The sequence below is a fragment of the Anopheles moucheti genome, chromosome 3, assembly GCF_943734755.1.
Source record: "Anopheles moucheti chromosome 3, idAnoMoucSN_F20_07, whole genome shotgun sequence".
NCBI lineage: Eukaryota > Metazoa > Arthropoda > Insecta > Diptera > Culicidae > Anopheles > Anopheles moucheti.
The window spans coordinates 43,824,161-43,837,455 of NC_069141.1; the positions used below are offsets into that span (position 1 = coordinate 43,824,161).

At 47.6% G+C, this 13,295-nt stretch overlaps 1 protein-coding gene across 1 annotated transcript in view; it reads right to left on the reverse strand.

The window, feature by feature from the left end:
• Window positions 1–13,295, reverse strand: part of LOC128302082 (muscle M-line assembly protein unc-89-like) — a 162,676-nt gene that overhangs the window by 3,990 nt on the left and 145,391 nt on the right. The window contains exon 5 of the mRNA XM_053038807.1: window positions 84–2,246. Within this exon, the coding sequence (XP_052894767.1) occupies window positions 84–2,246 (2,163 nt within the window). The remainder of the gene's footprint in view (window positions 1–83; window positions 2,247–13,295) is intronic.

Sequence of the window (13,295 nt, forward strand, 5' to 3'; positions counted from 1 at the left end):
AGTTGATGTTTTAGGAGGGTTTTATTATAAATTAAGTAACAGTAAGACTTGAAGTCTTACTACACGCTTATATGCATACTTACTTTCTGCATCCATATAGTCCCCGCAGTACTCGTGACTCGACTTCAGACACAGCTTGACGCGCACTTTCGGTGGAATTTCTTCTTCCAGCGCCATCGGAAAATCATCATCACTGGCCATCGAGCGACCGCTGGATCGTCGTGCGGAGTACATGTTTTCCAGTACCTGCTCCTTGTAGGTTGGCCCATTCCCCGATACTGCTAGCGGGATCGATTGCACGACTTGCCACGTTGCTATAGGACTCTCGTGAAAACCGATCGTTTCCACGACGGCGATAAGGGCCAAACAGGTAGCACCAATGTTTAGACCGAGCTGCTTCGTGTCTGGATCGAAACCGACGTGCAGCGGTACCGGGATCTTGCTAATCTTCGTCGTCGTTGCTACTTCGTTCGAAGGTTCCGAATTTCCCTTACCGTTCTGTGCCTTCACCTTGAACACATAGCTCTGATACTGGTCCAGCGGCGTTACGCTGCACGGTACATCACGCTGACAGTCGTACTCCATCCATTCCGAGCTGACCTGCTGCACAATGCCACAGTCCTCCTTGACCTGATCGTGATGGGGAATCGCCACCTTGCGGTAGGAGACGTAGAATTTAGTACTGGTGATGCCACCATCGAAGCCAGGATCCCAAACCAGGGAGACGTAGTTCGATCCAACATCAGCCACGCCAAGGTTGGTCGGCTTCTCCGGAGGTCCCTTCGGCTGCAAACGAATCGGTGCTCGGATCGTTTCGATCGAGTTACCAACACGGCACGTGTAGTCGCCGTAGTCTTCGTGCTTAACCCGGTTGATGCGCAGTACACTCGTGTAGATGTCGTTGTTATCGGTGGTAGTATTGATTTCGTAATGTCCATCAGAGGACATCGACAGCGCAGCCGTGTTCGTGCCCAATTGCCACTGGAATTCGGGTTTCGGGTAAGCCTGTACCCGGCACATGACGGCCGCATTTTCATTGATTTCATACGCAACCTTGTTGTACTGGTGCAGGACAATCGGGCCATGCTCAATGCGAAGATTCATACTTGCATTCGCGGTACTGACTTCGTTCTCGAACAGACACGTGTACGTGCCACGATCGCTAGGAAGTAGTTGATTTTTGTGCGGACGGGCCTTGCCCTGGAACAGAAGCGTACTCTGCACCGTTACCATGCCGCTGAGACCATCGTTGTTGTTGGTGCTGATGCGATACATGTTGGCATCGGTGGTGATGTCCCGGCCGTCCTTCAACCACCGCACCATCGGCCGAGGTTTACCCTTCGCGTGACAAGTGGCCGAAAAGTCCGTATCTCCGACACGCTTCGTCATGTGCTGTTGCATTTTGCCAATGAACTGCGGAGGTTGGTGAACTTCCAGGTTAATCGTGGCCATCGGACCATGCCCCAGCTCGTTGACGGCGTGACAGTGGTAGCTTCCTTCGCTACCGAGATGTGCCCGCGGTATCACGTACTGAGGGCCCTGTGCCAGGATAGTTTTGGTGGTGGATAGTAGCTCTCCGACTGCGTCCTTGAACCACCGGAACTGTGGCACGGGCCAACCGGGTGGGTTCGCCGAGCAGGTCAGCGTTACGCCATTGCCCACATGGACGACCGGTTTGCTGGGATTAATGTACGCCTGACCGGGCCGATGACGGACCAATAGCGCCACGGTGGAATTACCGACGCGTTCGATAATTTTTCCATTGTACGGCTTCATCATATTGACCGCCCGGCACACGTACCGGCCGGCATGCTCTGCCTTCACGTCTCTCAGCTGCAAAATGTCGCCCGTGTAGCGGAAATCCGGACTACCCTCCTTGAACCATTCGATCGATATTGGCGGCGGGTTGGAGGTGACATTGCAGCGTATCGTAACGGTGGATCGTTCTTCCGCCTCCCACGTTTTCGATTCGATCACCACGATCGGTGCGTACAGTACATCCAGCGTAATGATCTGTTCGCCAACCTTACCCAACCCATTGTCCGCCGAGCAGGCATAGTTGCCAGCGTCCTGCACCGAAACACGCTGTATCGGATGGGACGGGGAGGAACTGATGAGTCGTCCATTGCGCGTCCATCGCACGTTCGGCACCTTCGGCTTCGAGTCCACGGCACACTCCAGCAAAGCGGTGCTGTCCCGCTCGACTCGCAGCGGGTTTTCCGGGCCTACCTTCACCCTCGGGTAGTCTGTAACGAGAAGGAAAAAAGAAACAATAAATGTTAGCGAAAGTCAGCATTGAAATGGCGAACATTTAGCTTTTATGTGCGCAATAACTTTTAACACGGAGCAGAGTTCTTGTTGCCTGTGCTGCTTTCGAGCGAATGTTCTTGACACCTCAATACCGTCCACGTTCGTCCCGCTGCTAATCCCGTGAACCGTCACCATTGCAAACATACAGCAAACACAACCGACAAACGAAAGCACAGGGGTTGCAGGGCAAGCACAGGGGTTGTTGCAATATCCGTATGTTAAGGTCGAATTGTTTTTCAACCCGCACCGGATTACTTCCCTTTCTTCGGGTGGAAAAGGAAACGAGTCGGCGAAGCTTAGCGCCTGCCGTAAATGAGGACCGATTTGTAGTGACACTTGCAAGTCCGTGTCGCTGCTCCTCTCCTCCCAATGTCATTCTGCACAGGTCAGTTTGGGGTTTGGGTGTTGGAGTTGTTCTTTCCTGTCCCTCCGAACACGACCTCCGGAAACGAAAGTTTCAACAAGTTTTTCTCTCTCTGTCATGGATGGCGCTCAATGTCCATCCATTCGAACGGGCGCTTGACAGCTTGAAGCGCTCGTTCGTTTGTGCAAATGGAAAGCACTCCTTCATTCGGGCGGCACTGCGACCCGTTGAGGCAAGCAAATGGAAATGTATTGTCACAGTGATTTTTCTATCGATCGTACGCTTTGCCACCGTATTGTAGAGTTGATGGGATTATTGGTCTTTTTTGCCAGCATTAGGGTGTTGCGCAAGTGGCGGCCAAGGCGCATAAAAGTAATGGCAGTAGATGGCCTGTACCGGGTGGAGATAAAATGTGTTGCAGGGATTTGTTCTTTCGGTGTAAACGATTATTTGCATTGCCGGTGTTGCAGGTGATGGTGTAGGTGAATGATAGGCATCATTCGTAGGTTAAGATGCAGTTATGGCGCTGGGAAACCATTTTGTTAAACAAATTAGCAGCCTTTCAGAGTGGGTCGAAATTATTCATGAGTTTTTCTGGGTGGTCTGGTGCAGTTTCATAAATTTGCTTCAATGCTCTCTTATCGAACTCTGTATAGCTAATCCAATGTGATCTTAAATTGTAAATAATAAATATGTGCAACTTCTAGCAACTATTAGTGCTAATGGAGTTTTAATTCGCCCCCGTAGAACGGTACCCTTGGGGGGGATGGATCCTTGATCGGACTGATTAAAATTGGACGGAATGTTTCGAGTTCATTAATTTGTGTTAAACTCAATTGTTGCTGTTTCGAACACTTTACCAGTCAATCACAGCGGAACACTCGGAGAACTTTGCTCTCGTTGTTCTCGTTGGTCGGCGTGCCGTGCTCAAGCACTTGAAAATATTAAATAATTTCATTTGCTACGCCCATCCCAAGACATTGTGCAAAACACCGGCAGCAAAACTCACAGCGCGGGACGCAACAAGTAGCTTCATCGCGCCGTAACGCCGGTTACCATTTTGATTGACACGTGTCAAAGTGGCCGTCGAGCGTTTGGGATTCGGGGTGATGGTGGTGGTGCTGGTTGATTCTTGGCAGTTTCTACAGTCACCAGCAGCGGCAGCAGCATCATTCCGAAAAACGGGCACACCCTAGCCAACAAATCAAGGTATCCGCTAACCACTCCGGCATGGCATGGCTGGAGATGATACCGTGCGGGACTCGGGAGACCCCGGGAACAGAGCGAAACCGGTTCCGGTGGTTGAAACTGGCGAAGTTGCTTGACTCGGCTGCAATTAATGACACGTATGGCTCGCGGTGAAGTGGTGCGCAGACACACTTCTCGGCGGAAGCAACCGGTCCGGTGGGTCCCCGGCTGGTTCGTTCCGTTTCGCTCCGAAATGCAATTAGTCATAACGATATACGCGTGCCAAACGTGTTTCCATGTGCAATGCTTCATAATACCTTTTCGCTTCTTGGTTGGAATTGCTTTTCCCCCCGGGTTGCATTTCTCGTTTAGCACGTACCCCGGTTGGTCGGGTTGACCGCTGGTAAGAAGAGACACACGGTACATCAAGGCAGACGCAACTCGCTGGCAGATTACAGTACATCAGAAAAACCTGGACACAGGCAAACTGGACCACTTTTGGTCGAATGTCAAACGACTGGTTAGAATTCCTTTCGGAGCAGCGTCCATAGGCTCGGGAGTGGAGTTGCTTGGTGTCTGCGACAGAATGTGTGCGTACTGTGATGTGTAACTTCAATATAAAACTTTATCCTTCCTTTCCCTGGTCAACATCGGCCACCGACCGTTTGGACGATTTAGACGAGCGCGTAAATCAAGGCTCATGTCCATGGCTGTCCAGGAAGCCGCTTTGCGATAGAAACACGAAACAATCTACCGTTTCAAACCATTGAGCTGATCACATTTTTTACCAAGGTTTATTTTCTTTTTTTGGTTGCAAACCGATCTCGTCAATAGACGAACCGTTCTGCTGTAGGGCGTTGAAGAACCGATTGGAGAAAATTTCGTTAAACTGCACGGTGTCTCGGTGTACTGTTGCAGCGAGCATATGAGGAATTCGAAATTAGAAAAGTGTATCATTTCGCATCCAAAGGTAGCCCGGCACTACGGAACAACACTCATCCGCAGTTGATTCGATGTTGGGATAGTCGAAATTTTACTCTTGGGGCCTATGGGTTCTGGTCAGTTCCAAATTCATGTTCGATGCATGTTCGAGGTGCAGCAAAACTGCTCGAACGACTAACCGAAATGCACCCTGGAGCAGTTTCTCATGACTGCATTGAGCGAGCACTCAACCTCACCAGAATCATCATGGTGTGATTATTGAGCGGATGAGCAAGAGGAAAACATGGGAAGGAACCAGGGAAGGGACCAGAACTGGAGGGAGCGCTTAAACCGTTCGGTTTTCGTGGGGATTCGGGTTCCTGCGGTATCGAGACGCATTCTCTGCCTGTTGTTGGGGGCGTGATAATGAATCGTTGTTTTCATTTCTGACCGAATTGAGGACTTGGGACGTCGGTCCGAAGAAATGTGAGCTGTACAGTTTAGCTGATGCAAAGGAGCGGTAGATCGTATGGTGTATGCCAGGCCAGCTGTTCCCGGTGCTTGCTACGGGAATAGGAGTGATTATCAATTCGGATCCGTTGTCCGTACGGTACAGCCTCAGTGTGCGCTAGCAACAGCAACGCCTAGAGCATTCGCCACCGGTTGGAATACGTCGAAGAGTTGGCAGAGAGTTTATAGTTGTGTCTATAGAAGATGGCTTCGTTTCCCTTTGCAGACCCTTTGGCTGTCCAGTCCCGCATAGAGCATCGGGGGACACGAACGTGAGCCAATGCACGATTTGAAAGAGGAGTAAATACACTTGACTCTCAGTGCTCCGTGCGCGTTCGTTTGAAGGATGGCTTTCTTCGCATGGCAGCATATATCCTTTTCGCAGGAGTGAATATCGAACCCCGGGTTCGCCATGGCAGTGGCACCATCGGGCTCGGTATGCGTGCGAACTGTTGTGGTTATACTACAGCATATATGCACAGGCCCATCGATGTCGTCCCGGTCGAAACCCCGTCCAGTGTGACGGGAGCACGGAGAAACGGGACACCAGTCCTCCTCTTCAGTGGGATAATAATTCTCGTGTTCGGCAGGCGATAAATCCTTTTTGCTGTTCATACATCAATCTTCCTCAGGGTACCCGAGCTTCTGTCAAACGTGCCGGGGACGGTCGAAGGGCGTAGCGCAGGGAGACGTACCGAGCCGCATATTCGGTCGCATACGGTGGTTCGCCGTTTGCTCTGAGAAAGCTTTCTCCACCTTTTTCACCCTATGGTACACACGATCAAGCTGACGACGATAGTCGTTGATTGAAGTTTGGTGTTGACTGAATGCAAAACTTCCCATCCCGGACCAGAGAGCCGGAAGTAAGTTGCGTGCGCCGTAGGCAGGAACAGCGAAAAGGGGCGCACGGACGGGACAGAGGGCTTATCTCCAAGGAGATATTTGGCATGTCATTTCCTTTTCTTTCCAGCTGAAAGTGTTTGCTCACATGTGTGCGATTGTTTGTGAAGGGTGGCAGGGCGCACAAAAAAAAAGTTTGCGAAAGCCTTTTATGAACTCGACGCATTTTGTCCCACCCACTTCGTTTCGTTGTACTCGAGATGCCGCTGTACCCGTTATCATTTTTATCGCGGTGCATACTTGACGATACTTATTTTTCATCGATAAATGATTGATTGCGCACCTTCGTACGCGAATACGTCAGCAATTTTGTATTTTCCAACGGGGTACTGCACACTGTGGACCTGCGGCAAGAATGGTGTCGAGCTGTGGACCTTACCGTACGGGAAGGTTGGCTGGGAACATTATGCTCTCTAGCGTTTATTTCGGAAAAATAAATAAACAAATTCTGCCGGTCTTGCTTGCGGTGAGCACACACCCAACGTTCACGCTGTGCTCTTGAATTAAAGGTAAAAACAAGCACAAAAATGCGGAAAGTTGCTTATAAAAGCAAATCGTGATTATCCTTTGCGTCGCGCCCTGTGGCTTGCAAAACTTTCGCAAAAGGGTTGTACCGAAAAGTGCCCCCCCCCGCTTTTTGCTTTTCTTTCCGATAGTAAAAACAGGTAGGCAGCGCAACGTGGTCGCTTCTCGGTGTTGAATGCCGATTCGACCTTGTCTGATCTTGTCCCAGGCTCCATCTACCGGTTGGTGTGGAGAGTGAGTGGACGGGCTTGGCGGAGAATTTTAATTGATAATGTGACACTGTAGTATCGGATCCGGGCCTGTAGTGTTTTTTGACTAGGTTGAGGACATCCAACCGAACCGACCAGCCAGCGTAGCCTTAAATATGATGTGAACGAACGAAAACAACGAAGGTACACGCACGAAGGTTGGCCGGTCTATCTTTCGGTACGATAATATAGTGTTGATGTACTTTCATGTCCAGGCCCTTCTTCCTTTGGACCGGTGATCCATTACGCATGATGATGAGTATAATGAACGAAGGAGGCAGAATGAACTCTTGACCTAGGACCTTTTAATTTACAGGAAAGCAACCTACAGCACCTACGCTTTATCGTTGCTGATGGTTTTGAGGCAACTGACGATTTCGGAAAAGTGTTGTTGTGTAGAATGTTATAAATTCCTTTTTGGTACAATATTTTTGGGCAGTTTTCTCTTTGTCCTAGTGCGTTTAGGACTATCTTAATTGAAAAAAAGTAGAAATATTTAAATATTTCAATTTTCAATTCATTTAATTCTCTTCCTCCTTCAATTCCGTACGTTTAAATATGATAACTACAAGTATGATATACAATAGGCAAAAGCACTAAAAATTTGAAATCTGAAAAGTGCAATCCGCTGTACTCGTAACCGTAAAAAGGACACCGCAAACGCAACAAAAAACGGTCCACCGAACCGGGTAAACTGATGTAACACACTGTAACCGGACGCGTGCCGGAATTGGTGGTGGATGCTGTTTGAATTTATAATTGACTAAATCGGAAAAATCACGTTTGTCAATTTATTCTGGCAGTATTTGGCCGACGGATGTTTTTGGAGCATTTTATATTCAATCGATAAAACAAATTCCGAAAGGAATCCACCACTACGCTGCGTACACTGGGCTTGGTACTTGGCGAAAACAAAAAAGCAGCAAACCTGACACCCGTATATGAGGACGAGAAGTTGTTCGTTGGAGCCGGGAAAGACACAATTTTTAATCGAACAAAATCCTTTTGGACAATTTCGAAATTGGCTCCGGGTCCGGGTTGGGGGGAAGGCACGGCTACGAGTGACACACATTGCGTGTGCGCTAGAGGCAGCGTCAAAGTTGGCATCCGATTGCGATGTCTGTTTAAATTTAATTTAAAAAAGTTTAATTTCTTTTTCATCCCCGTTCCACGGTGCGGACGCTTCCGTGTGATCGCGTGTGAGTCAAGTGATAGGTGTGTGTGTGTCGGTGTGTGTGTGCGCCTCCCGGAAGAGGGCGCCTGGCGCATAAATTAACTTCAATTAGACTTTTTTCCCGTGAATAATTAAATGAAACGCAACGCAACGCAATTCGGTTGCTGAAAGGATGACACTCGTCCTGAAGGCAGTTCGAATTGCGCGCTGGTTGCGTCGGTGGGTTCGGGGCGAGGAGTTTACTTGGTTCTGCCTGCCTTGGTTCGTGTGACGGGCTGTGACGTGCACAAGTGGTTTATGCACAAATGTGACAAAACGACCGAAGAGAGATAATCTCACATGGCGTGTACATCGATGGGAGGGATGAGTAATTTATCATTTGCTTCGCAATGGAAGGATTTAAAACAAGCAAAAAAGTTTGCAGCGCTTTTTTTGTACCGAACCTCCGTGGAGAGTTTCGTGGTACCGGCGCGATGTGCATACGCGACGTTGCTGAGCGTATTACGAAAAAGTCGATTCTCCCGGGGGCCACAAATTGCACTTGGGATTTTGCAATTTGTCTGCGGGTACACACAACACGAGCAGAAGTACCAGTTATCTAACTCTAATGATATTCTCCCACCACAGCCGGGACCGGAGTGGGTAGGTTCTGGGTAAACAGCTTGAGTTTTGCAGAAATTCTAAGCATATGCTGGACGGCCAACATGAAGGCTTTTCGAAATGACATCCAATATGGAAGGGAACGACGGTTATCCACAAGTGAACAATTTTCGTAATAATGTTTAGACCATAAAATATGCTGGTAATAAGGACGTTTTCGCGGAGTGATGAAAATAGCAACGATCTGCACTGGCAGCTGACTACGTCAAAGTGAATGAAACACATCAAAATGTCAATTACACACAGCGCCCGACGAAGAATGGCAATGATTATAATTTACAACCGGGCTGAATTGAGTGCACACAATCAGTGCAAGTTGTTTGGGTTAATTATATAAATTCGTGTAGGAAAGTTATGTTCCTTAGGTAAAATGCAAAGAAGGCTGGAGCGTAAGCACTGTTAATCATTTCTCCGTATCATCAATTTATTCAAGCTTTTCACAATTTAGTTGCCCAAAAGCACGAATGAGTAAAGGTTTTTGTACGTCAGGGCAAAACGAATGTTCATGCGACGGATGAATGACATTCATAACGATATCTGACTAACCGATAGCTTTGGCCTTACGTCGTCAGAATTTCGTCGTAGGGCAACGTTGACATCAGAGAACCCTCCGCAAATCGTAACTCAAAAACAGAAGCTTCAGACGAATGGGGTGGAAAGCAGTGTCTACTAGATATCACCCTGAGTACCAAACCGTTTCCCTTTGCCGTCGAATGAGATTTTGAGCTTTCCACGGAGGAACGATTGTTATCTTTTGGTTTGAGCTTGCAACACTAAGCTCAGTATAACAACGGTTTAATTGGGCCGTAACTCAATGATTTGCCGCGCTAAGATTGCATTTACTGTTGGGTTCAACTGGTTTGTTACTTTTGTATCGCCTGACTGGTGCTGGGAAATTGTTCATTGGTGGTTTTTCCTGTTAAAATATTTACACAATTATATTATAATTAATTTTCGTACATAAGAAGAAATTCTTAAACTCTTAAAATCTTGCAGAAATGAATATTTTATAACATTTTGTTTACAATGTTTCTCATACAGCAAAGAGAAACCATTATATAAAAGTCTACGGCATGTACTAGAAAATTATAATTTATTATTATTATTAAATTATTTTTTTGGATTGGCATAACTACCTCAAGAAGTTTAGGTTTGCAATTTGTGGTTTTCTCTACCATTATTTACCCGTTGCTAGGAACATAGTGCTGCGTACGGGGGATTGGTCCGGATGGGATTTTGGTCGGGTCCGTTCGTGTGAAGAACGGCTCCATCACCATCATGTCACCGGGCCGCCCCTGATCATGAATGTATTGCGATGCAAGTACTCTTTTGGCAGCAATTTTGTTACAAATCATTAAATTACTTTTAAATGTTTTAATTAAATTCTTGAATCCTTTGTGCAATCCGTATTTATTTAATGAATTAATTTATGTTTAGTTCTTCGCTCAAGTTGTCTGTAAATCTCCCCTTCAGCCAAAATAAAAGTAAAATACTTTTGAAGCAACGTAGTTTCAGTTCGAATATATGCATGCACGGTACTTTTGACGTACAATTGCATTGATGCGTTAAGCAGGGGATGGCTTTAATCGAATGAAAAATGCATCACCATCGTTTACACTATCAATGGTAAAAGCAAGTGCGAATGGTCCTTATGCAAAAGCTCCCCGAAGCGCCGTCCGGGTAAATGTGGCATTAAATTGTCAACCGAGAGCCCGGGCACTAGAGCCTGGAGGGCTCGCATTAAGACCTCCATCGCGATAACAAACGATGAGGCTACGAACCGACGGGACATCAGCGAACGATACAGCAATGGATGGCTGTACGCGGATGACAGATTTCGTGCCACCCTGCGAACGGCGACACATGTCAGGCACCTCGCACTGTCCCCGGGGCCGATCGGTGAAATTGAGCGTGAACCGTGTTGACCAGGTTGACGATGTGTGCTGTGTCGGCGTGAAGGTATACGTTCGCTCTATTTATTAATCACACGCCGAAACGATACACGTCAAAATAACACTAATGAACCGCATCTGCGGCCGTTGGTTCGTTGTTTGATACGGCCGAGACCCAAAAGGCCGAACCTTCGTTCCGGTTCGAATTCCTGGAGAATGTTTTAGCTCTTAATCCGTCATCCGTCGCGCTCTGACGGACTGTGTTGGGCAGGGAGTGTATGGTTGTGCCGTTGTCCAGGGGACTGGCCAATCATTTATCAAATTACGAAATCTACTTCTTACTGTTGGAGTTTTTATTGCGGGGAGGTACCGTGGCCAGAGGGTCGACTATCAATGAATATTACAATCTGAAATCGTTTTCTCTGCGGTTTGCGTCTATTTGATAGTCATAGTCCGCGATGTGTGGCGGTGTTGGTCTGAGGACCGTTACCAACCGTCCACTTTCGTCGTCTGCCTGCCAGTCCACCTTCGTTGACTTAATTTCTTGCTGAACACAAACCATACGACGGTCAGACGGTCGATGGTGTGGGTTGTGATTCGCCCCAGATCGGTCTGCAGAATCCGATCGTTAGTAAAATATAAATAATCCCTCGGGAGAGACCTGGCCTGTGTGCCGTGCAGCAGTGTGGAACAGTTTGCGAGGCGGATGGCGGTGGCTTACAAATGAAAGTAATATAGCCCGAACGATTAACGATATTTGGATAACGGAACGGGGGATGAAACTCGGTCCGTGGCAGAACGTCTGATGCTGATAGAAAGCAGCAGTGTGCCCTTTTTTCTTCGATGGTAGCTCTTTTGGGCCGTCAGTTGGTGCAGAAGCGATGCCTCAAAGGGTGCGTCAGGTTGAAGCCACATACTTTGAAGTAGCTCAGCTTTCGCTGTTTGGGTTATCTGCGTTTCGAGATGGCCATCCGCCTTTTAATAATGCATGGTAGCGATGGTAAATGGCTTGCAACATAATGTGTGTCCATTGGTAAGCGTAGAATCGAGAACCTGAAACAGACCGGACGGGCTACGGGTGAAAAACAAAAGTCACAGCCAAAAACACTACTGCTGCCCAGCGCGCCCATTCGGAACATTCTAGTCCTCGCAATGGTGATTGATTGTTCGTAACATAATCCAATTGTTTGGTCTCGTGGGCACGCGATAGAAGTACTGATATTTTTATCGCACACCACCCACCATCATCATCATCGTGATGAAAACGGGGGAGAGAAAAAAAAAACAATAGCGGACCAAAACTCCACCTTCGCTAGATGGGAAGCTGATCCTTGTCGAGATAATCGAAACTGTGTTTGATAAATGGTCTCGGGGTGATAAAACCGCCATACCCATTCGTTAAACGATCGCCGGGTAGGATGGTTTGTGTAATGGAGATTACATAGTGGTTCTTAGTGTTAATTAATTATGCGTGTGCCTTGAGTGTCGGACACCGGTGTTCGGGCGGTTTTGGCCGTTGAAAAGCACCCCAACCACCCCCCGAAAATCCGCTTGTAAATACGGTGCGATGTGGAATAATTTAAACCGTAACGACGTGGTCTTACAAGCTGCTTACAAATTGCACTCGTTTATCGACTTTTTATGAGCGGTCCTAAAACTGTGTCGACCGGTTCGATTTGAGGTATGGTTATGGAAGGGCCCGTACCGTCCCTTAAAACAAAATGCTCAATTGATTTTGGGGATTTCGGTTTGCTCGTCCGACGATCTCGTCCTACACACATTTGTTGCACGTTTTGAAGTGACCCGCAGGGCGTGGGGTGCATTCCTTTAAATTGCTTAGGTTGAAGTTGTTGATATTTCATATGCATCTGTGCAGTTTAACCTAAATTACGTCGGGGGGCTAAAGCCGCGGTATAAATCAATTCCACACATGTTTGCCTTAGAGTAAACTGTGGTGGGTTTTTCATTTGTGTATAAGGTTTTTTTTTTCTCTCTCTAGATCCAGCTCGAATCGCTGCCAAAGTGTGTATTCATGTGTTGCGTTTTTTGACTCCCGACTCCTATCGAAAGGTGTACAGCATCGTAAAAAATAGTTTGTAGATCGGTAATCCGGATCGTCGATCATGTAAGCTCGGTCAGGGGGAAGTGTTTGACCTGGGAAGTGACTGAAACAAAACATTGTCAAATGCAGGCGTGTGTCCCTTTGTCTGCATGGAACGCCATCGGGAGACCGATGCTTATAGAACGGTTCTATTTTAGGGTCACCGGCAAGACGATTCGTTGGCTCATTTCATTCATCCGGTTTTCGATGCACATACACCGGCACCGGCATTATTCCGCGTTGTCGAGCTCGGGCAGAATGTGTGTATGGGTTCTGTGTAGTCTTTTTTTTTCACCCCATACGTGCACCCTGCACAACTACCGGGGACAATACACTAGAGACAATGGCGTTTTGTTGGGGAAGCAGCACCAAAAAAAAAATCCTCTCACAAGCGGCGATAAAGCAAAAAATAGATCCAAACGATCCCTATAAACGCACGACCCGGGGAAAAAGATTGTGCGTTCCTCTGTTTCCCGGTTCAAGTGGACGCATTTCCCGTTCT